This window comes from Typopeltis vanoorti, chromosome 2, assembly GCF_054136105.1.
Source record: "Typopeltis vanoorti isolate ZY-2024b chromosome 2, IOZ_Tvanoo_1.0, whole genome shotgun sequence".
NCBI lineage: Eukaryota > Metazoa > Arthropoda > Arachnida > Uropygi > Thelyphonidae > Typopeltis > Typopeltis vanoorti.
The window spans coordinates 119942454-119964874 of NC_143550.1; the positions used below are offsets into that span (position 1 = coordinate 119942454).

At 38.2% G+C, this 22421-nt stretch overlaps 1 protein-coding gene across 1 annotated transcript in view; it reads left to right on the forward strand.

The window, feature by feature from the left end:
• Positions 1-22421, forward strand: part of LOC150109382 (G protein alpha q subunit-like) — a 79068-nt gene that overhangs the window by 21568 nt on the left and 35079 nt on the right. Inside the window, exons 2-4 of the mRNA XM_090407798.1 lie at positions 2051-2235; positions 7551-7705; positions 19163-19291. Coding sequence (XP_090263924.1) covers positions 2051-2235; positions 7551-7705; positions 19163-19291 — 469 coding nt within the window. The remainder of the gene's footprint in view (positions 1-2050; positions 2236-7550; positions 7706-19162; positions 19292-22421) is intronic.

A 22421-nucleotide genomic window follows, 5' to 3' on the forward strand; every position in this document is an offset into this window, starting at 1 on the left:
GTACTTGGAATACCAGCTATGAGGATAGATTGAAAACTTAATCTGTAGAATTTCGTAGAAATTAAGATATATTTAGTTTTTCTTTTTTTTTTACATAGTATACATTGCTTAAGATGGTGGTGAGAGTGTATACAACGAAAGCATTGAAAGAGTTGTATGATTTTTGTCCTTGAAATAAATCTCAGGAAGCGTAAATAAATCATGAAGCGTATGATATATATATATATATATATATATATATATATACACACACACACACAGGGTAGTTCAGAATCCACATATAAACTTTGAGGGGAGGTAAAGAACATCAAAATCAACCATATTCACATAGGAAAGCTTGACCGGAAACGCCACCGGAAGGTACTAACAGGGACACGAAGATACAGAAATAACACAAGGCAGTAAGTAGTGTAAAAAACTTCATTAGGCGTAACTGAACAGTCGAATAGTAGTTGGATACATAATATGGTTTCACATCAAATGCTCAAAGTTACGACTATTAGCAGTGATACATGCCTGCCACCGAAGACGCATTGATTGCCGTACATTTTCGAAAACATCTGGAGTTTCCCGGATATTAGCAGCGGCGATGGCGATTCTTGCCACGAGGTCCATGTCAAATGCAACAGGCGTTTCGTACACCATGGCTTTAACACTTTCATTGCCAAGCTGAAAATTGGAATTTCATGTGGTGGCCAAATTTTTTTTTATTTTTTAATTTAGTTAGCGACGTCCACGCAATAACGCGTGATCGGCCGTTTGGTGAGGACTCGCATCGGGCGATATCGCGTGATTGGCAATGAACGTGTTAAGGGTATCCCACAGAAAGAAATCAATGCTCGATAAATCAGGTGAGCGTGGGGGGGCCTTGCGAGGGGTCCACCACGCTCAATCCATTGAACCTCAAAGGATCTGTCCAAATAGTGACGTACAGAAATGCCAAAATGGACTGGAGCCCCGTCGTGTTGGAACCACATCTGCCGACGCACGGTCATTGGAACGTTGTTTAGTAAATCCGGCAGAACTTCTTTCAGAAAGGTCCGATACTTCTGAGAGCCCAGTCGGGGTGGTAACAGGTATGGGCCGACTAAACAGTCAGTGACGATACCTGCCCATACATTAAGGGCGAAGAGTTGTTGTGCAGCATGTGATCGCACAGCGTGTGGGTTCTTATGGGCCCACACGAGCATTATGGTGATTGAAGACCCCTTCGAGGGTAAATGAAGCTTCATCCGTGAACAGAACACAAGTTGGAAAATGCGGGTCTACTGCACTTTTCTGCAGAAACCACTGCGCGAATTCCACACACCGAAGATAATCTTCGGCCATCAGTAACTGGACCCGTTGCAGATGAAATGGATGTAAGGACTCAGAGTGCAAAACGTGCAGTACACTGGATCGAGATACTCCTATAGCAGAGGCAACGGCGCGTGTGCTTGTCTTTGGATTATTGTCCATTGCATGCAACACCTCTTCGATGGCGGGATTTCGCGTCGATCGTGGCCGCCCACTATCATGCCTGCGATCCCTAAATAACCCATAGTTACACAAATTCTGATGCAAATACGCAAACATTTGGTGATGTGGTCTGTTTCGGTACCTTTCGCGATACATTCGTACAACGGTTCGTCCATTACCGTCAGCTAACCTGCAAACGAGGTGCATGTCTGCTATCCCAGCGTTCATAAAACAACGCATGTTCTTCGTACGACGTCGAAAGCTTGAATGAGGAAGCCCCAGTTGCTCACCTGAAGCACTGGCGAACAGCACCACCTATCACTTTCAGATGGCGTTTCCGGTCATGCTTTCCTATATGAATATGGTTGATTTTGATGTTCTCTACCTTCCCTCAAAGTTTGTACGTGGAATTTTGAACTACCCTGTATACACACCACCGGTGAGAGCTGCCTACAGTTAACTACTGTACATTCTTACAATTAAGATTTGCATATTTCATTAGTATACTTTTTATCTTCCGATTTTCTTATCATAAATTTAGACTAATTGATGTAATATGTCAACTAAGTTTTTCTTCTCCTCTTTCCCAAAGGAACTGGAGAATCTGGTAAAAGTACTTTTATAAAACAAATGAGAATTATTCACGGAGCAGGATATTCAGATGAAGACAGAAAAGGTTTTATCAAATTGGTTTATCAAAATATTTTTATGGCTATGAAGAGTATGATAAAAGCCATGGATCTTCTAAAGATTGAATACAAGAATCCAGTCAACATTGTAAGTTAAAATTTTAGTTTGTGATATGAAAATGATTTTCAACTTTCAACTTAAAATTGAAATAATTTCTAGATTTCTTGTGCGTACCATAATTTTTCATTCATTCATCAGCTTTGACCCCCCCCCCCTCCTTGAGTGTATTTTTATGATCAACAAATTCTTCTATATATATACGAGGGTGGTCTGAAAAATTCTCTGCCTAACAATGAAAAAAAAAATGATATAATTTTAAAATTATTTTTATTTTTCAACATAATCTCCCTTAAGATTAATACATTTATTCCAGCAATGCTCCAGCGCCATTATCCTGTCCCTGTAGTGGTTCTCAGTAAGATCTGCAAAATGCCCCTCTACAGCTGCAATCACCTCTTGATTCGAAGAAAAACGCTGACCACCGAGGAAGAATTTTAGATTTGGGAAGAGAGAGAAGTCAGAGGGAGCCAAATCTGGGGAATAGGGTGGATGTTCCAAATTCATAGTGCACATCCCTTAATTTTCCCATTGCCAAAACACCCCTTTGTGGGGAGGTGAATTGTCCTGATGAAAGATGATTTTTTTCCCTTCTGCAAACCGGGTCTTTTCACACGAATTTTTTCGTCGTCTGGTTAAAAGATCAGAATAATATTCGACGGTTATTGCTTTATCCTTTTCAAAATAACTAATAAACAAAATGCCTTTATCATCCCAAAACACCAATGCCATGACCTTTCCTGCTGATGGAACCGACTTTGTCTTCTTTGGCGCTGAACAACCAGTTTCTGTCCACTGTTTTGACTGCTGTGTTATGGTGAATACAAGTCTCATTCATAGTAATAAATCGACGCAGAAAATCAGTTTTATTCTTGTTAAAACGCTCCAAGCACAAAGTTGTTCGGAGATTTTCATGCAAGTGCCTTTTTGATCTGCTGTGATCAAGCGTGGCACCCATCTTGCTCAAAGTTTTTTTCATTTGCAATGCTTCATGCAAAATATATCCCACACGTTCTTTTGAAATGCCTATAGTCTCAGCAATTTCACTCACTTTGACTCGCCGGTCATCCAATACCATATCATGCACTTGATCAATGATTTCTGCTGTTGTTACACTTTTTAGACATCCTTCATGCGAATCATCTTCAAGGCTGGTACGGCCACGTTTAAACTCAGCAGCCCATTTCTTAATCGTCGAAAACGAAGGTGAAGAGTGCCCATAAACGTTTATGAACTTCGGATGCATTTCTTTTGGCGTTAAACCTTCTTTTATAAAGGTAAAAAACCTTTATAAAACGTTAAACCTTCTTTTATAAAGTTTGTAAAAGTTTTACAAAGAATTTTATAACCGCACAAAACTCAATTTTATCCATTTCAAGGGATACAGACAACACTTTTGCTTCAGACAGCTGTATAAAACAAACTACTTGATAGAATGACTTGCAATTTCACATGGATGCGTATACCAACTTAAAAAAAAAAAATCTTGCCGATAGTGTTGCCATGCATGGTTGAGGCCGAGAACTTTTCAGTCTACCCTCGTATCGTGTTACTCAGTTAATATTAAAAATGTTATACAGTGTACTATATGTTATGTATAAGGACTTCTAGTTTTTATATACTACAAAGAAGTTAACCAATTTCGCTTTTTTTATTACACGTGCTATACCTTTAAACATTTTTAAGGCTGGCCCGGTTGGCCGAGTGGTTAGCTTATCTGCTCTCCAGCCAAAAGGCTGCGGGTTCGAATCCTGCCGTGGTAATGGATGCTTCTGATTATCTGTGGAAATATTAGTGGTGGTCGGCTGTAGATGGCGTTGGTGTAGTTACGGTCAGTGAAAGTTAGTGGATTTGAGTGGCGGAGATAGAGAGTTGTGGAGTGGGTACTTTCCCTCGATGAGTCTTTGGACTCCCTGGAGGTGTCACGTAATTAGAGGCGTAGCTAGGGAGGGGCGAGATCCGCCCCAGGCGGCACTTGGAACCTTTTTTGAACTTTTGCAGTTAATTCTAAAATACACGACTTCAGACCTCAATAAATGACCTAAACATCCTTCCAAAAGAACAGTTTGGTTTCAGGCAACACCATAGTACTACCCAGCAAATCCACAGAATTGTTGAATACATCACAACCAGCTACAACTGGCGCCAGTGCACAGGAGCTGTTTTCCTAGACTTATCCAAAGCATTTGACAAAATCTGGCATTTTGGACTCCTGCACAAGCTTATCTCAGCCGGCATCTCACCTAAAATGGTTCATTTAATCCACTCATATCTTCAAAATAGATCAATGCAAGTAAAAATCAACGGTTCTACATCCTCCCAGCGCCACATCTTTGCTGGAGTGCCGCAGGGATCTCTACTGGCTCCATTACTGTTCTCTATATACATGTCAGACATCCCGCACAATCCGATGACTTCCATTTTGGCCCTATATGCGGATGATACGGCAATTCTAACCAGATCTCTCAGACCCCTTTTCATTACCAGAAAGCTTCAAGAAAACATTCTAAAGCTGGAGGGTTGGTTCTCTAAGTGGAGATTGGAAGTCAACCCCCAGAAAAGCTCAGCCGTTCTTTTCTCAAAAAGGCCAATGTCTCCTGTAGGAGATTTGTTACTATTCAATACTAAAATTCCCTGGCAGTCAGAAACAAATTACCTGGGTATAATTCTCGACAAAAAGCTATCTTTCAATCAGCACACCAAGTCTGCATGCACAAAGGCATCTAAAGCAATAGCACAGATCTATCCGCTAATTAATAGAAATAGCAAGCTCAGCAACAGAATCAAATTACAACTATACCAGATGACAATTCGTCCTATAATCACCTATGCCTCTCTGGCCTGGAGCCACACCTCTAATGCTAACATCATCAAAATACAGCGAGTGCAGAACAAGTGCCTGAGAATGATTTTGAACGCCCCGTGGTATGTTAGAAACATTCAACTCCACAGAGACACTAATATTCCCTATATTTTCTCTTTTCTACGATCCTTAGCCACCAAGTTTTTCCTAAAGACGTCCACACATCCCAACGATTTGGTTCAACAAGCTACAGCAGACGATCCAACGGACATATTCAAATATAGAAGACCAAAAGCTATATTGGCCTCCTTTAGTGATGCATAATCTCCATGCCCAATCAGGGCGAGCATTCTGCTCATAAATTTTACCTTCACTGCAACCACAACAGATAGCGGGGAATATGAAAAGCATCTTGCTTCACCCCTAAAGACATAAATGTCAATTGTCAACCTTGGTATTTAGGGTCTAGCTACTCACTGAGGAGACCTCAAAAAAGGTTGAAACCGGTCTGGGTAGAGATCCCACCCATAACGTACTGCAGTATACATCTTTTAGCGAGATGTGCTTTACATTATGGGAAAATACTAAGAATAGTGATCAGAGCTTTACCCACCTTTACAATGAGTTGCCTTGGTGTTGCACCATCTTTAGACTTGAACTATGTTTCAGGTGCAAACTTAATTGTTTGCACACTTGGGATTAGGAGTAAAATAACCAAGTTTATAAAATTACTTTTTAAACTTGTGGATATTGTATATTAGGGTTACCAAGTAATTTTATAAGCTTGGTTATTTAACTCCTAATCCCAAGTGTGCAAACAATTAAGTTTGCACCTGAAACATAGTTCAAGTCTAAAGATGGTGCAACACCAAGGCAACTCATTGTAAAGGTGGGTAAAGCTCTGATCACTATTCTTAGTATTTTCCCATAATGTAAAGCACATCTCGCTAAAAGATGTATACTGCAATACATTATGGGTGGGGTCACTACCCAGACTGGTTTCAACCTTTTTTGAGGTCTCCTCAGTGAGTAGCTAGACCCTAAATACCAAGGTTTTAGTAATACAGAGCCTTATCATCTTTTCCTATAGAAGTTGCTGCAAGGTGTTTTTATTTTTAATAAGAATCTCTGGAGGAGATATACAGGGTGTTCGGGATAAATTTGACATATTTATAATTAATTATATTTTTCCGTAAGTTACATGTATTAACACACACTTCTCTTCATTTAAAAGTTTGGACCCTTCTTCATTCATATACAAGATGTCAGAAAGGATGGATAGCTGGAACCCACCTGAATCATGGAAGAGAATAACTTGTATCATGATGATTCGTGCCCGCCATCAAAATAAGGATATTACGACTGCTGCCCAATGCTCCCTGAATACAGTAAAAACAATCAGGCATGAACTAGAGACTTGCAATGGTGACTACGAGGATGTAGCAAGAAGAAAGATCCCTAGCAGACGATCTGATTGCGTTCGTACAGCAGAATTCCTCGCAAATCTGCAGGAACAGGTGTTGAAGAACCCTGGCATTGGAATTCGGGCTTTGTTCGTGGAGTTGCTAACTGTAGTCAAGCCCTGGATAACAAGGGTAGCCAATGGTAGGCCGTATGTATGGCAGCAGGATTCGGCCCCTTGTCACACCTCTGGGAAAAGTCAAAAATGGTTGTCTGAAAATTTCTACGACTTCACCAGTCCAAATGTTTGGCCTCCAAACTCCCCAGACCTTAACCCCATGGATTATTTTGTATGGGGCGCAGTTGAAAAAGACACCAATCGTACTTCCAGTAATACAAAAGCCCAGTTAATGGATAAAATTAAAACAGTTTTTGCGGCCCTTCCCAGGGAGACTGTAGCATCAGCTTGTTCGAGGTTCCGAAGCAGAATTGAAGCTGTGATCGATGCTAATGGTGGTTATTTTGAGTAAATCTTGTTGATAGTATTGTAATTAACTCTGCCTGTAATGTTTTTTTGTCAATTCATTAAATTTAATAGATACAAAGAAGATTTTCCTTTTCCTTACGAAACTGTCAAATTTATCCCGAACACCCTGTAGATGTAATTAATTTTTTAACTTGTATTTAGGGTCTAGCTACTCACTGAGGAGACCTCAAAAAAGGTTGAAACCGGTCTGGGTAGTGACCCCACCCATAATGTATTGCAGTATACATCTTTTAGTGAGATGTGCTTTACATTATGGGTGGGGTCACTACCCAGACCGGTTTCAATCTTTTTTGAGGTCTCCTCAGTGAGTAGCTAGACCCTAAATACCAAGTTAAAAAATTAATTACATCTATATCTCCTCCAGAGATTCTTATTAAAAATAAAAACACCTTGCAGCAACTTCTATAAGTAAAGATGATAAGGCTCTGTACTACTAAAACCTTGGGATTAGGAGTTAAATAACCAAGCTTATAAAATTATATATATATATATATATATTCATTTTGCATAATCAACAATCATACTACAATTCACTTGTTTCTGGAATATCCCACCCTCCCAGATGTGATTTTTACTTTACTTTATTCTTTTAAGGAAAATGCTGCACTAATAAGGGAGATTGATTATGAGACAGTGACAACATTTGAAGCTCCTTACGTAGACGCTATCAGATCATTATGGGAAGATATGGGAATCCAAGAATGTTATGAGAGGAGGAGAGAATACCAGCTTACAGACTCTGCAAAATAGTGAGGTTCATCTATCTTTCTTTCATTCTCCCTTCCCCCATTTAGTATTTCTGTCATAATATATATATATATATATATATATATTTAATAAATGAAGTAAAAATATTCTTATATAAAAATTACTATATCTATATCAACATTAGTGGAGTGCAAAAGGGAAGGAAAATTAAATCTTCAATTTGAACGATGTCTTTCTAAAAAGCTTCATGTATTCCAACTGAGCAGAGGCTCTCCATCTGAAATCATCAAATTAAAAATTAAACTGACGCTGCATAATTTTGTATTTCATGAAAGTGAGTTACATGGTTACACTATCCTGTTTTAGATGAAAGAAAATTGTTTTGAATTTTTCCTGGCATTCTACTCATTACAACAGGTATATTTAATTAGCAGATGCATGGAATCTGTAAAATTTCACAGGGTTTTAGGATTAATCACGGTATATTTCCAGACTAACCGGTTTCTGATTTTTTACTGTTATTTTAATAATCTAAGTATGTACTTTTTGATTTATCTGCATTTTCACTGAAACAATTTCATCTCCCTTATTTTTGATACTTCTGGCATTTGTAAATAAACACAGCAGTCAAGTTTTAGATCTATAACCAGTTCTACCCAAGCCACTTGTTGTTTCTGTGATTTCCCCACCACACCTGCCCTTGCCCAATTACCTTTATCACTGCTTACCACATATATCCACTCAGTCTCAACTTCCCCACTGACATCCTGATCTATTCCATTTCTATGCTGATCATCGTCATATATACTGAAAGTTTATTTTTCACTAGGTTAGACTATGATAAATTTAGTTTAATCCTTTATCCCAGTGAGAGGTGGGAGATACTGGGATAGGAGTGTTGGTGGCTTGCTCCACCTTTGCTACGAGTTGCCTGGTGTTGTACTACTTACCCAGGTAAGATAGTACAACACTATATTCAGCCCAGAAGATATTTTCAGGCACAAACTTTGTTTGCTCTCACTGGGATAAAGTATTAAACTAAATTTATCATAGTCTAACCTAGTGAAAAATAAACTTTCAACATCTTTCTTTAAATCCAGAGTAATTTAATAAAAAAAAAAAGGTGGCAAACCTTTTGGCAACTCCTATAGGTAAAGAAGACCTTGCTACTGCTTCTGCCTGGTATCTCCAACTCTGGGCCTGGCTCCCACTGAAGGGACCTCAATAAAGGTCGAAACTAGTCTGGTAGTGGCCAATCCCTTAATGCATAACAGTATACATATCCACAAGGAGATGTGTTTTGCATTATGGGAGATACTGGGATAGGAGTGTTGGTAGCTTGTTCCACCTTTGCTATGAGTTGCCTGGTGTTGTACTACTTACCCAAAGGAGATGTGTTTTGCATTATGGGAGATACTGGGATAGGAGTGTTGGTAGCTTGTTCCACCTTTGCTATGAGTTGCCTGGTGTTGTACTACTTACCCAAAGGAGATGTGTTTTGCATTATGGGAGATACTGGGATTGGAGTGTTGGTAGCTTGCTCCACCTTTGCTACGAGTTGCCTGGTGTTGTATTACTTACCCAGGTAAGATAGTACAACACTATATTCAGTCCTGAAGATATTTTCAGGCACAAACTTTATTTGCTCTCTCTGGGATAAAGGATTAAACTAAATTTATCATCCTCATATATACATTTATTCACTAATACTTCCACCATCCTATGTTATGTCCCTGTCCACCCAGGCTCCCTCTGTTTCCCTGTTCCTTCTTCATCTCTTACACTACTACTGTTTCCATTGCCAAGCACCTCGGTCTCTTCACCAATCACTCTCCTGATCTTTCACTTCATTTTTTACTTCTGATCTCTTGCCTGCATGAATACATACTGCGCTTCCATTTAGCAACAGTTTCTCTCATTCCAAAGCCATTCAAGATGCAATTCATTGTAAATGGGTGGGGGGGGGGGGGTGGCTAGTTTTATTTATTATTCTTTATATATCTTTTTTTTTTATTATATACTTTATTCTCTTTATCCTATGTCTATCTTATCTCTTTATATCTCTGTATATATTTATATGTTTAATGCAACTTTTGTTATGTACTTCTAACTATTCTTCCTCATCACTCTTTTGTTTATCTTTAATATCTCCTTACGCTAAACTGCCTTCCGCACTTGCCTTGTTTTCTTTGAACACCAGAAAATTTATTTGATTAAAAGCTGCGCCACTGATGTTCATTTTCTATTAACAAGAAGTGTAAAATGCTTCCAGTAGTTTTTCCATTTACCCTCAGAATATCCCTAATTTAATTAGTATCTGCAGTCATGGTCTACTATATATCCTTTACCTTTCTTCTGGGTTCCCGCTAATAGGCTCCAATATTTTTCGGAACAGTGCATCAAATAATTAAGAATCAGGCAATACTTATTAATATTTAAACAACGAAATTTAATTCACATAAGACAAATTTACACTGCATTTGCAGTAATAGAAAAAAACCTCTCAATACAAATCTGCATAAATAAATTAGTTAAGTACATGCATTTTACTCACGCAAATCATATCACATATGTAAGTAATTTTCTTAATATAACATAAATCATTTATACTGAGCAATGGCATTTATTACTTAATTGTTAACTCTTATTCATCGAATACATAGATAATATCTTTTACACACAATTGCTCCTTCCTTTCTATACTGGGAATATTCTATAGATAAGTTTCACCAATTCAGCAAACAGTTACACTATGACTTATTTCAACTACAAATTCCTGACAATTAATTACTTTATAATCTTCAACTGTTAAATATGCCTATTTAGATCAGCCTCTACTTTACAGTCCACTAATAAAAGTTCTCTTAAAAGCACAAGAAAATTGAACAAACTGCTACCCACTGTGCACTTGGCTTCGAACTGGACTTCTGTTCCCTTTTCTTCCGTGTCGGGTTTTTCTCTCCCTCTTTATGCCGGCGATAGATTTACTGATGCTTCTGGGATGCTGTACTCGCCACACTTCAGACGAAGATTATTGGCTTGTGGAATGCTTGCATGTGCGTTGGACTAATGGAGCAATTTCTTCCCGGCAAAGAATCGTCAATTCATCATCAAATATGTGCTTTGCCTGGTGGATCGGCTCCTCATCATCTTTCTTTTAGATCACTGGCATGATTTCTCCTGAAGTCGTGTCCTCGATGGCTTACATCTGATGGACAACCGTTGACGACTTCTCGATCATGACCTCTGGACAACCGATGATGCGATCTTTTCGCCAACGCCTTCTATTCGGTCACTTGTGAATCCTTGCACGGAGATATGTGACCCCCGAACATTTCGGTGAAATCCCTTGATCCTTTTCTCAGACTGACCCTTCCTTTGTTTTTCTCCAATACTCCCTAAATCCTATTCATTCTGGCAGCGGACATTCATTTGAAGCTTTTGTCGGTCCACCTAGCACTGACCTTGAGCATTTCCATGTAGAACACACACACAAAATTTGACATCTTTGCAAATAGCTAAATCCCTTATTTGCTATGTACAAGTTACAATTCTTACTGGGCTTGACCTTGGTAAAATTTATGTAAACATATTTAGACTTTTTGGAGCTACATAAATATTTTTACACCATCACATCTGTATAATTCCATTCTTCCCTCACATACATGCCATACATCCACAAACTGCACTCCATTCTCCTTACACAGCTCAACTAGCATACCATTCATAATTCTTGCTCTCTGTTTCAACTCATCATTGTCATACCTCGGTAACATGCTGACAACCTTTCCCACTATACTGTTATCTTTTACTCTCCTCAATAACCTTCTGATATTTGCTACACTTACATTCTCCTTATGCTCATTTAAATAATTTCTTCCCACAACCCACCATTAATTCTCTTGCTCGTTTCCTCATGTAAAAAGCATGAATTATCTTGCTCATTCTCCCTCCTGGACAGCAGACCACATAGACTCTCTCATTAACCAATCCTCTAACAATGGAATCTCCATACATTTACCTTTTTATACTTTTTTCCTACTTTTTATAATTCCTGTTCCCATCATAATATAATGGGTACAGGAATTATAATAAATTATTATTATTATTATTCAGGCCTCCATGGAGTCAAAAGACTCATTGTGGGAGGTCCTTCTTAGGAAACACAAAGTCTATCAAATCACTCCTTGAACTCATTGGCCATTCTTGCTTTAACCACTCTCTCAGGCATTGCATTCCACGGTTCAGTCACCCTCCACAAAAAGAAACCACTTGTTACCCTCTTGCTCACAGCTTCCTTTTACATTTTGCAGGGATGGCCCCTTGTCATCACTCCTTCTGGCTGTTCCACCAAGTGAAAGAACTCCCAAATGTATGTCTACCCTGTAACTGTCTCCCAACAGTTTAAAAGTCTCGATCACATTACTTCTCCTTCTATCCACGAAACTCTGCAGTCCACATTCCCTCAGTCAATCCTCGTAACTGACATTGTACAGCCCTGAAACCATCTTTGTCATCTGCCTCTCTATCCTTTCCACAGTTAATTTATCCCCTTCAAATCCTGGGGACTAAATTTGAAAACAATAGTCAAAGTGTGGTCTGATCAGGGTCTTATACAACGAAATGATAACTCTTTTATCTCTGCAGGTCAGCGTCCTTCTCAGTATTGCAGCAATCCTCTGGGTTACCCTCACCATCTTTTGCAATATGCTCCCTGAATTTCAGTTTTCTATCAATCATCATTCCCCCCCAGATCTCTTGACCCCCCCTACTTCTTCCCATATGCCTCCTCCAATCGAGCATGCATCCTCCCATCAATGGATCCCAAACTTCAAGACTTTACATTTTGCTGCATTAAACTGACATACCCATTAATTTGCCCATCTGTCAAGTTTATTCAAATCCTCTTGCAGGGCTACCACATCTACACTATTACTGATAATCCTTCCCAGCTTCACATCATCTGAAAACAACTGAATATCCCCTGATATTCAGTTGTTGATATAAACCATTGATATAAAGGGTAAAAATACAGGTCCCAGTACTGAGCCCTGTGGAACCCCACTTGTAACCTTCTGCTTCCTTGATATTGCTCCATCATACACAACTCTCTGATACCTATCAGACAGCCAATCCTGAAACCATTTGACTAACCTGACTTTTAAACCCATGTACTGCAACTTAAATATCAGTTTATCATGTGGTACCCTGTCAAACGCCTTTGCAAAACCCCAAAACATGGCCATATATGCCTTTCCCTCATCAACTGCTCTTGTCACTTTATTATAAAAGGCAATCATGTTGCTAAAGCAAGAACGATCCCTTAACAAATCCATGTTCATTCTCACAGATAACATTACCCTCATCTGCCCAATGCTGTATATAGTCCCTCACTAATTTCTCCAAGACCTTAACAACTACTGATGACACACAAACTGGCCTATAATTAGACACTTCCAGTCTGCTACTGCCTTTGTGCAGCAGCACTATCTTAGCTTCTGTCCATTCCTTGGGTACTTTTCTGCAGCCAGACTTTTATAGAAGAGCCAGGTCAATAGAGCTGTCAGTTCTTCAGCACATTCTCTCAAAACCCATGGTGAAATACTATCCAGTTCCACAGCTTTACTGATATCCAGAGTACTCAGTATTTGGAATAGACTCTCCTCTTGCACCTCTAAACTCTGAATCTGCCCTATCCCTCTAGTATTAAAACCTTCTTCTCCAGGATGAAATACTCCAATAAAGTGCTCATTGAACAACTCCACTATGTCCTCTGCATCAGTCACTCTATTCCTATTTTTATTCTGCAATGTCATTCTTCCATAATCATTTATCCTCCTACTGGCCACATAGTTAAAATTCCCTAGGATTGTCTTTGGATCTTAGTGCCAATCTCTTCTCATATTCCAGTTTTGCCTTCCTCACCATACTAGTCACTCTCCTGACCTGCGTCTTATATTCTTTGTGTATCTGCCCTCCACCCCTCTGCTTATATTTCTTCCATAATCTCCTTTTCAACTGCAGTTCCTATTTGATATTATTTATCATCCACTTTACACCAAATTGTGTCCACTTCACTTGTGGAATGCAGCTTACTATTGCTGCTAACAAATATTCCTTCACAATTTCCCAAGCACTAATGATATCCTGGTCTTCCAATTCTGACCTCCGTGAAACTCTCCCTAGTTGATACCTAAGCCTATTATAATCACCTGCCTTATAATTCCACATACATTCCCTTTTCTTTGATACACCTGTATGTGCATGTCTATTCATCTTCCAAGTCAAAATCACATGGTCACTCTCTCTCTCCAACTGGTGGGAGAGATGTCATCTCACTTATTATCAGCTCTTCTGACGCTATGACCAAATCCAAAACTCTTAAATCTCTTGTTCCCTCTATTACATGTTGCCTAAGACATTTGTCCCTCAAGAATTCTAGAAATTCCATCCCCTTATTACTACATGCATTTTCCTCTTCCCAGCTTATACTGCTGTAGTTAAAATATCCCATTACAATCATTGTTCTTGCACTTGCCAAGCTCAACTGCCTAAACATCTCCTGTTCCCCAGCCTCTGTGCTCCTTGGTTTGTAGCAACACCCCACTAAATATCCTGTCTTAGCCACTTCTACCTCACACCATATGCTTTCAAAACCATTACTGCCTTCCAAAGCCTCCACTCTTAGAGGACATGTCATCACTTATCATAAGCAGTACTCCACCACCACCACGTTTTCCTTTCCTATCCTGCCGAAAAATGCTGTACCCTGCTACTTCATTTCCTGTTATTATATCATCCTCCATCATCCACGTCTCAGAGATCCCAATAATCTTTGGTCAGGCTGATGCTATCAGCACCAGCAATTCCTCTCCTTTATTTTGGATATACCTGGCATTAGTATAAAGCATAAAAATGTCACTGCTTCTATATCTATTATTATCCTCTCTTGACCCTGCTGGACTCAGTGTTACCTGATGTTCCCCCCCCCTTCCTCCCAAGCACCCATTTCCACAAGAGGCCACCTCTGCTACCATCCACCCTGGGAATTCTAATTTCCCTGCATTAACACTCTGACTTGTTCAGAAAACAGCAATCTCTCCGGATGGCTTCGTCCTTCCTCATTCAAATGCAAGCAGTCTCTCGCATACAATTCTCTTCTGTCCTCAAATGCCCTCCAATCCTCTCTTCTGACACATTCTGGCTATTATGCTATTCAGTATTACTGCTCTTCTGCTCAGCTCATCACTATCATGCCTGAGCAGCGCGCGCGCGCGCACACACACACACACACACACACACACACACACACACACACACACACACACACACACACACACAATCTTTCCTCTCTACATTTTCTTTTGCACAACCTCAAGCAAGAATCTCAGATCTCTTGCCGCCCGATTTACATCGCCTCCCAAGTCATTTGTGCCCACCATCACAATCATTTTATCTATCCTTTCACCCCTCTTAATTGCCATAGCCACACTTTCTATCGTCCCTCCAGGCAAACACTCCTCTGGCATCGTGTCTTGCACACCACGGATCAAGTCTGCACACATCACACATCTTACCACTCTGTTCTTTCATTGCTCACCTGCATCCATCACTCACTCTCTCTCTCTCCTCTAACCCTTTCTCTCTGTGTTTCCCTACTTATCTGCTGTCCTGGCATCACTCTATCCCTGGTTCCAGCACTCCCTCGCATTCTTCTCATTTCCTCTCTCTGCCTGTTTCCATTCTCCCCTCTTCTATCATTCCCATAAGTCTCTCTCACTCCCTCTCTTCTACTGTTTCTATTCTCTCCTCTTCTAACATTCCCATCTCTCTCTCTCCTACTGTTTCCCTAATCTCATCTTTCATACTTCTCATCTCGTTCACAAGACATTCCACCTCCTCTTTCAGCTCATATATCCCTCTCTGCAAGTTACTTACTTAGTTACTCTTACTCACCATTCATTCCCCCAATAAAGACCGTCTCTGAAAACTTCACACTCGTTCAAGCCTTCCACACTCCTGATTCTTATTTTCTCATTCATATTTCACTCATCATTCTCTCCTATCACACTACTCATTTCCCGACTTCATTTATATTCAAATAATCAAAACCTGCAATGCTATTAAAATTGACATCATATCCTATGGAAAAATAAATTACATTTAAGTGGTAAGTATCAGTTATTTTGTATTATCTTGCTATGTAAAATTGGTTAAAATAGAATAAAATGTTATAAGCACTTCAAACTGTAGTTCTCCTATTCTTTGCAAACCTTGCAATATGAAATCATGTTAATAGAAGTTACGAATCAAAAAGTAAAAAAAAAAAAAAAATCGATTTTTTAAATATTTTTTTTTCTACCTTTACATTAATGCTGGTGATACAAAACTCCACTATTTTACACCATTCAGAGGATCCTAAAAAAATTTCTTGATCAGGAGATACACTAAATAGTGGAAAGATGCAATGAAAATATTGCAGTTTTGTTCATTTTCAAAAGGATGTCTATACCAAAGAATGAAAATAACAGAATGCAGCTAATTTTGTTTTATAGCCACCTATCAACAGTATCTCCCATAAATAATTTCAAATTTTTATTTAAAATTAGAATTGAAAATGGCTCACTACCTATTAAGAATACTTTTTTATACCTATATCTTATTTATAATCCTCTATCAGTCCCTGATTTCCTGGGGGTCTCTCTTAATAATAATAATAAATAATATTTAATTTGAGAAATTTTTTTTCATAGAAGAAAGGCAACAATCAAGGTGATTATGGTCATAAATATTCCACCGCATGTATACATAAAACACAATAAAAATCAGACTTGTAGATTTAACTGAGGGTCTACAGGGTAGAGTTTGAAATGGAGAAAAAGAGCACACTTGGAAGACAAAGCAGGTGGCTGATATCTTGAAAATAATTAGTATGTCTGGGAAAAAAAAAAAGCACACCTTGATCATTAAAATGTTAGCAATAATTAGAAATTGGACAACCTGAAAAGAAACTGATGATAATTTAAAGTCTCCAAAATTGTAAAAATTCTGTGGATTTACAATTTCATAAAAATTACATCAACTTAAGAGCGCTCTTTCTCCTCCTCAGAAGAAAAATGTCCAATATAGTTAATAGGTTGCTAGGAAAAAATCTAATGAAACTTATTTTCTTCCATCTAAAGGATAGAAAGTAGTATATGGAGGAGCAGAGTCTAGGATGAGGCAGGTGACCAGTGGTGTGCTTCAGGACTCTGTGCTTGGGCCGTTATTGTTTATTTTGTACATAAATGATATAGGAAATGGCTTGAAGGGAGATCTTCAGTTGTTTGCTGATGATGCAAAGTTGGGTAGTGCAATAAAAAATCAAGCTGATGTTGAGAGTTTGCAGGATAATTTAAATAAGCTGGCAAAATGGGCAAAAGTAATGGATGTCAGTTCAATGTGGAAAAGTGTAAAGTTATGCATTTTGGGATTAAAAGATTACCAGCTGTGTACCACATTGATGGAACGGTACTCCAAGAGTTTGATGAGGCTAGGGACTTGGGGGTGTTAGTGGATAGGGAGATGAAGTTCAGAGGGTACATTGCTAAGGTGTCCAAGATTGCACATAAGATTACTTGGTTATTGAAGAACACACTAACATCCAGAGATAAAGAGGTTATTATTCCCTTTTATAAGGCATTGATACTTCCACATTTGGATTACTGTGCTCATGTCTGGTCACCTGGATTCCTTGGAGACGAGAAGGTTGTTGAGAGGGTTCAGAGGAGAGTGACTGAGTTGGTGAGCATGTAAAAAATGCTCCCTACACTGATAGATTGAGAGCTTGTGGATTGCAGAGGTTGGTTGATAGGTGGAGAGGAGGGGATATGATAGAAACATTTAAATTACTAAAAGAAAGGATAAATTACTAAAAGGTTTTTATAAGATTGATGCATGGGAAATATTTCGGCTGTGTGATAGTGATGGAAGAACAAGCGGTCATCCCTGGAAATTAAGGAAACGTGTGGTTAACAAGGATGTGAGAACTAGATTTTTTGCTTGGAGGGTGGTGAATGAGTGGAATGCATTGCCTGACTCAGCTGTGAGTTCTTCATTTATAAATGAATTCAATAAGAGGTATGATAGCTATTGTTTTGATAGTTTGGGTCTCCCGTGATGAGTCTATTGACTCTGTGGAGATACCAGTAGTAATAATAATAATAAAATAACTAACTTCTATAAAAATTATGCAGCTCATATTCTGTTTTGTTGTTGTTGGCTGATCGGAGCTCACAGTAATGTAAGGGCAGTTAGATCATCACACATGCTGTGTGATGAACTCACTACCTATTAAGAATACTTTCTATAAGATATAGGCATAGTCTATATCTTATAGAACTGTGTGAATTACAAGGAAATTATAAACAAGAAATTACATTTATTAAAGGAACATGTAAGACCACAGTAATAACTTTTAATTAATAAGGTACAGATATTTCATACTAAAACTACATCTTCAGTGTTACAAACAGTTATAGGAATGGAATACAAGTAACGAATATTCGGTGGATCACCTATTAAAATACATAGTTGTCGCACGCTAGGAAATGATAGAAAATAATAATTAATATTTAAGATAATTGTTTAAAAAAATTATCTTAAATATTAATTAATTATTTTCTATCATTTCCTAGCATGCGACAACTATGTATTTTATTAATAGGTGATCCACCGAGTTCGTTACTTGTATTCCATTCCTATAACTATTTGTAACACTGAAGATGTACTATTAGTTTTAGTATGAAATATCTGTACCTTATTAAAAGTTATTACTGTGGTCTTACATGTTCCTTTAATAATTATACTATGCCACAGGTACCTCTAAAAATAAGAAATTACATTATTGTTTTCATCCTTCTGTTTTCAAGTATGAGTGCTCTTTCTCCTCCTCAGAATAAAAATGACCCACCATAGTTAATAGACCATAAATGCTAGTGAAAGGCTTAATTGTTTCAGACTGACCCTTCTATCAGAAGCTTCAGTATTTCTGATTCTCAGTTTAAAATTTGAACAGAAGGAAGTCATCCAGTCATATAATGTACTTAATGACCAAACTGCCTACATAATATAACCAACTTATAAATTTCTGGAAAAGTGCAGGCTAGAACATGCTATGTGAGGAACTCACCACCACCCATATATTACTATGAGCTATGATCAGCCAACAGCAAAACAGAATATGGGCACTAGACAAAGCTAATAAAAGGCATTTGCTTTGATAACAAGAAATTTAAAATATTAAATACATTCCATTTTGTTATCAGTCATATTACTTTTGTATGCCTATATTTTGTAGAACTGTGTGAATTGCGAGGAAATTATAATTATAATTTCAATAAAAAATCTTTCAATTTTTTATTGAAATTCTGAGGAGGAAGAGAAGAAATTCTGATACATAAAGTATCACTTTGTGGTGGCATTTATCATTTATATAATATTTTTACTATTTTTTTCAGTTACCTGAGTGATCTTGACCGAGTATCTGCACCAGATTATCTTCCTACACAACAAGATGTTCTCAGGGTTCGAGTACCTACAACAGGTATTATCGAATATCCTTTTGATCTTGATGCCATCATTTTCAGGTATGTTATTTTCTAAGTTATAAGTGAATGTTACATATGTAATTGTTTAAGTTCAACACCTTGATGAAGTATCTTTTATTAAATATGTGAAAGGTACTTCACAAGTAATTAACTGCAATGCTCTATTTGCAATCATCCTCATTTCTTCCCTTATTAACGTGTTCTTGTTTTCTTTAGTGTCTGTGTGTCTTGACACTGCAAGATTAATTACACTCCCATAGATTTTGTGTGTACACATGCGCACACACACACAATGGCATACCATCTTGTATACTGATGATATGACACAACACAAGAGACATGCTTTATGTCCTTTGTTCTGAATTTCTCTCTTTTTTTTTATATCACTTCCAAACATAAGAGACCACAAGGCCTTTAGCAAACAAATACTTTAAGTGGGCTGTGGTCAAGAGGAAATCATTCTGTTGATATTCTTCTTAAAGAGCTGAAGATTGTAGTCCTTGGAAACAGGAAAAGGCTGTTCCACAAAACTCGAGTAGATGGAATAAAAGATGACTGGGAGTTACAGGTTCAGTGAGTCTCAGCTCAACTGTAAAAGGATGTTAGGGCAGCTGCTGGTAACTGTTCATGCTCCTGTAGGTTTAGCAGAAATGGGGGATGGGGGGACATGATGCTAGTTCTGCTGAACAGCATCCATGGAAATATTTGTAGAAGAGAGAGACAGTGGCTGAAGAGAGTGAATAACAGAGAGGTCATCATTCAACCAAACTGCATAAAGAATTTTTAGAGAAGTCTTAGCTGCACCACTGCAAATGTGAGAGAAGTATTTCAAGATTGGGCAGATTTGAGATTTGTACAGAGTGAATAGGAGAGAATGTCTCTTGAGTGAAAAAGGATGGACAATTTTCTGAAAGCTAAAGATGCTATAGAAGTGATGTGAATATGCTTATTCACATCACTTAAGTAACTGGTTAAAGTAACTTACTTAACAAGCATTAAGTAACTGGAAAAGAACCAATGTCTTTTTTGCAAGAAAATAGGAACAACTGTGTTTTGGAAGCATTGAAGGCAACTAGTAACAGTTACTATTGTCCATTGCAGGATGGTGTGGAGATCAGTGTTTAGGATACTTATCATACATAATCTTGAAGCTTGAGATGTTGGAGTACTGCAAGGTTTATCACATGAGTAGAATAAGTGCAGTGTGCTATCATTGGCAAACTGTTTATAGGGTTTGGAATCAATGAGAGTAGGTCATTTATATATATAAGGAAGATAATGGAAAATAACAGAGTCCTGAGGAACACCTGCATTAACAGGAAAATCTGAAGAGAAAACATCTTTTGCCATTACACATAGTGACCAACCTGAGAGAAAACTGGCAACAGTTTACAAAGGAAGGAAGGCAGACCATAAGATGGCAATTTGCTGAGAAGCCCTCAATGCTAGACTCTGTCAAATGTCTTGAAAATGTCAAATGCAACAGCACAGGTTTCTCCAAACTTTTGAATGGTATGTATTCTGTAGGCCAGACCTGCTATGGATTATCATTGGCAAAATCCATATTGGTGGTTGTTGATTAGTTGAAAGTCTCCAGATGTCAAATAAGTTAGCTGTTGATAACCTTCCATTATAATTTGGACAATGCTGAGGTGAGAACAATAGGTCAATAGTTGGATGCCAGACACTTTTTGCCTTTTTTTTGGGAATTGAGCATACACAGATGCTAGTTGAATATAATATGGCATGTAAATGATGTGGTAAGAACAAGTGTTAGTTCAGGAGCACATCTCTTGAGTATAAATGGTGGATTTCATCAGAACCAGAAGCCTTTTTAGTATCCAGGTTGTTCAAGATTCTTCTCATGTCTTTCTGGCAGAAGGCTACAGGAGCTATGCAATGCAATGATGTAGGTAAAGGAGGAGGAGGAGAGTTTCCTTTGTTATCGATGTAGGGGGTTGGATGAAATGAATGATGCTAGGAGGTCAGCCTTATCTTTAGGTCGATGTTGCAATGTTATCATTTTGATTATCAGAAAGAGGCAGAAACAACAAATGTCTTCCAACCAGTGGCTTTTGCAAGGGAAGAAGGCACAACACAAGCAACAATAGGGGTTTTCTGTATTTAGCCTTTTCAATGATGGTTTTGGAAGATTGTGAGCTTCAGCATAAGCTGTGAACCAAGCTGGAGTTTTTGCCTCACACCATTTATAACTGGTTTTCTTATCTTGGACCATCCTGGCATGCTTTTTAGAAAAACCATGGCTTGGATGTAGGGTGGAATTTTGAATAGAACGAGGAATGAAAGCCTCCATTCTAATATCAAATTTGAATAGAATGAGGAACGAAAGCCTCCATTCTAACATGGATCATTTCTGTAACAAGTCATGACAATATAAGCTATTGACTACTACTGGTAAGCCACCCCCATCCAATAACCTTTACTTGTTTGGTAGTATGTTTTTTTTTGGGAGGGGGGGGGGGGGGATGTTTGTCCCAAGATATTTGTCTGTTGTAGTCTACTGCTAGATGGTAGACCATAATGGACTTGGGATATTATTGATTGAGCCTTTGGCTTCTAGCAGTGAGTTTTCTTTTAAAAAAGTTAAGATTGTATCTTATTGTTAAGATGCAATCTTTACTTTCCAATTCTTCTTTTCACCTGTTCCATTAACATTCTTATCTTCTTGCATACCATAGGTCAACAGTTGTCATCTCTCAGGTCATTTGTACTTGTACAAACAAGTACCTCTTTTACTTCTTTTTCTCTATGCATCATGCTTCACTAGTATCCTTAATTTTTACACCAGGAAACATTATTTTGTCACACTCTTATCAAGCATATCACAGAATCATATATAGAATGACTTGCATAGAATAATGAATTCATTATTATAGAATAATGACTTCCTTATGTTCCAAAGAGAAATTCAGCAGGCAGTCACCATTATAAGCCATGCCTCTTTCTCCACATTTTCCAAGAACATTTCTGTGTTTTCAACAAGAACCAGCCTTTCTGTTTCCTTTATGTCAGCTGTAAATTAATTGTTCGAGCCTAAGGACTCGAACAATTAATTTACTTCTTCTCCACTACTGGTATTTTCAGTGGGATCACCACAGCTACTAAAGTTACATTTTCCAATTTACAATTTACAATTTCCAAATGGACG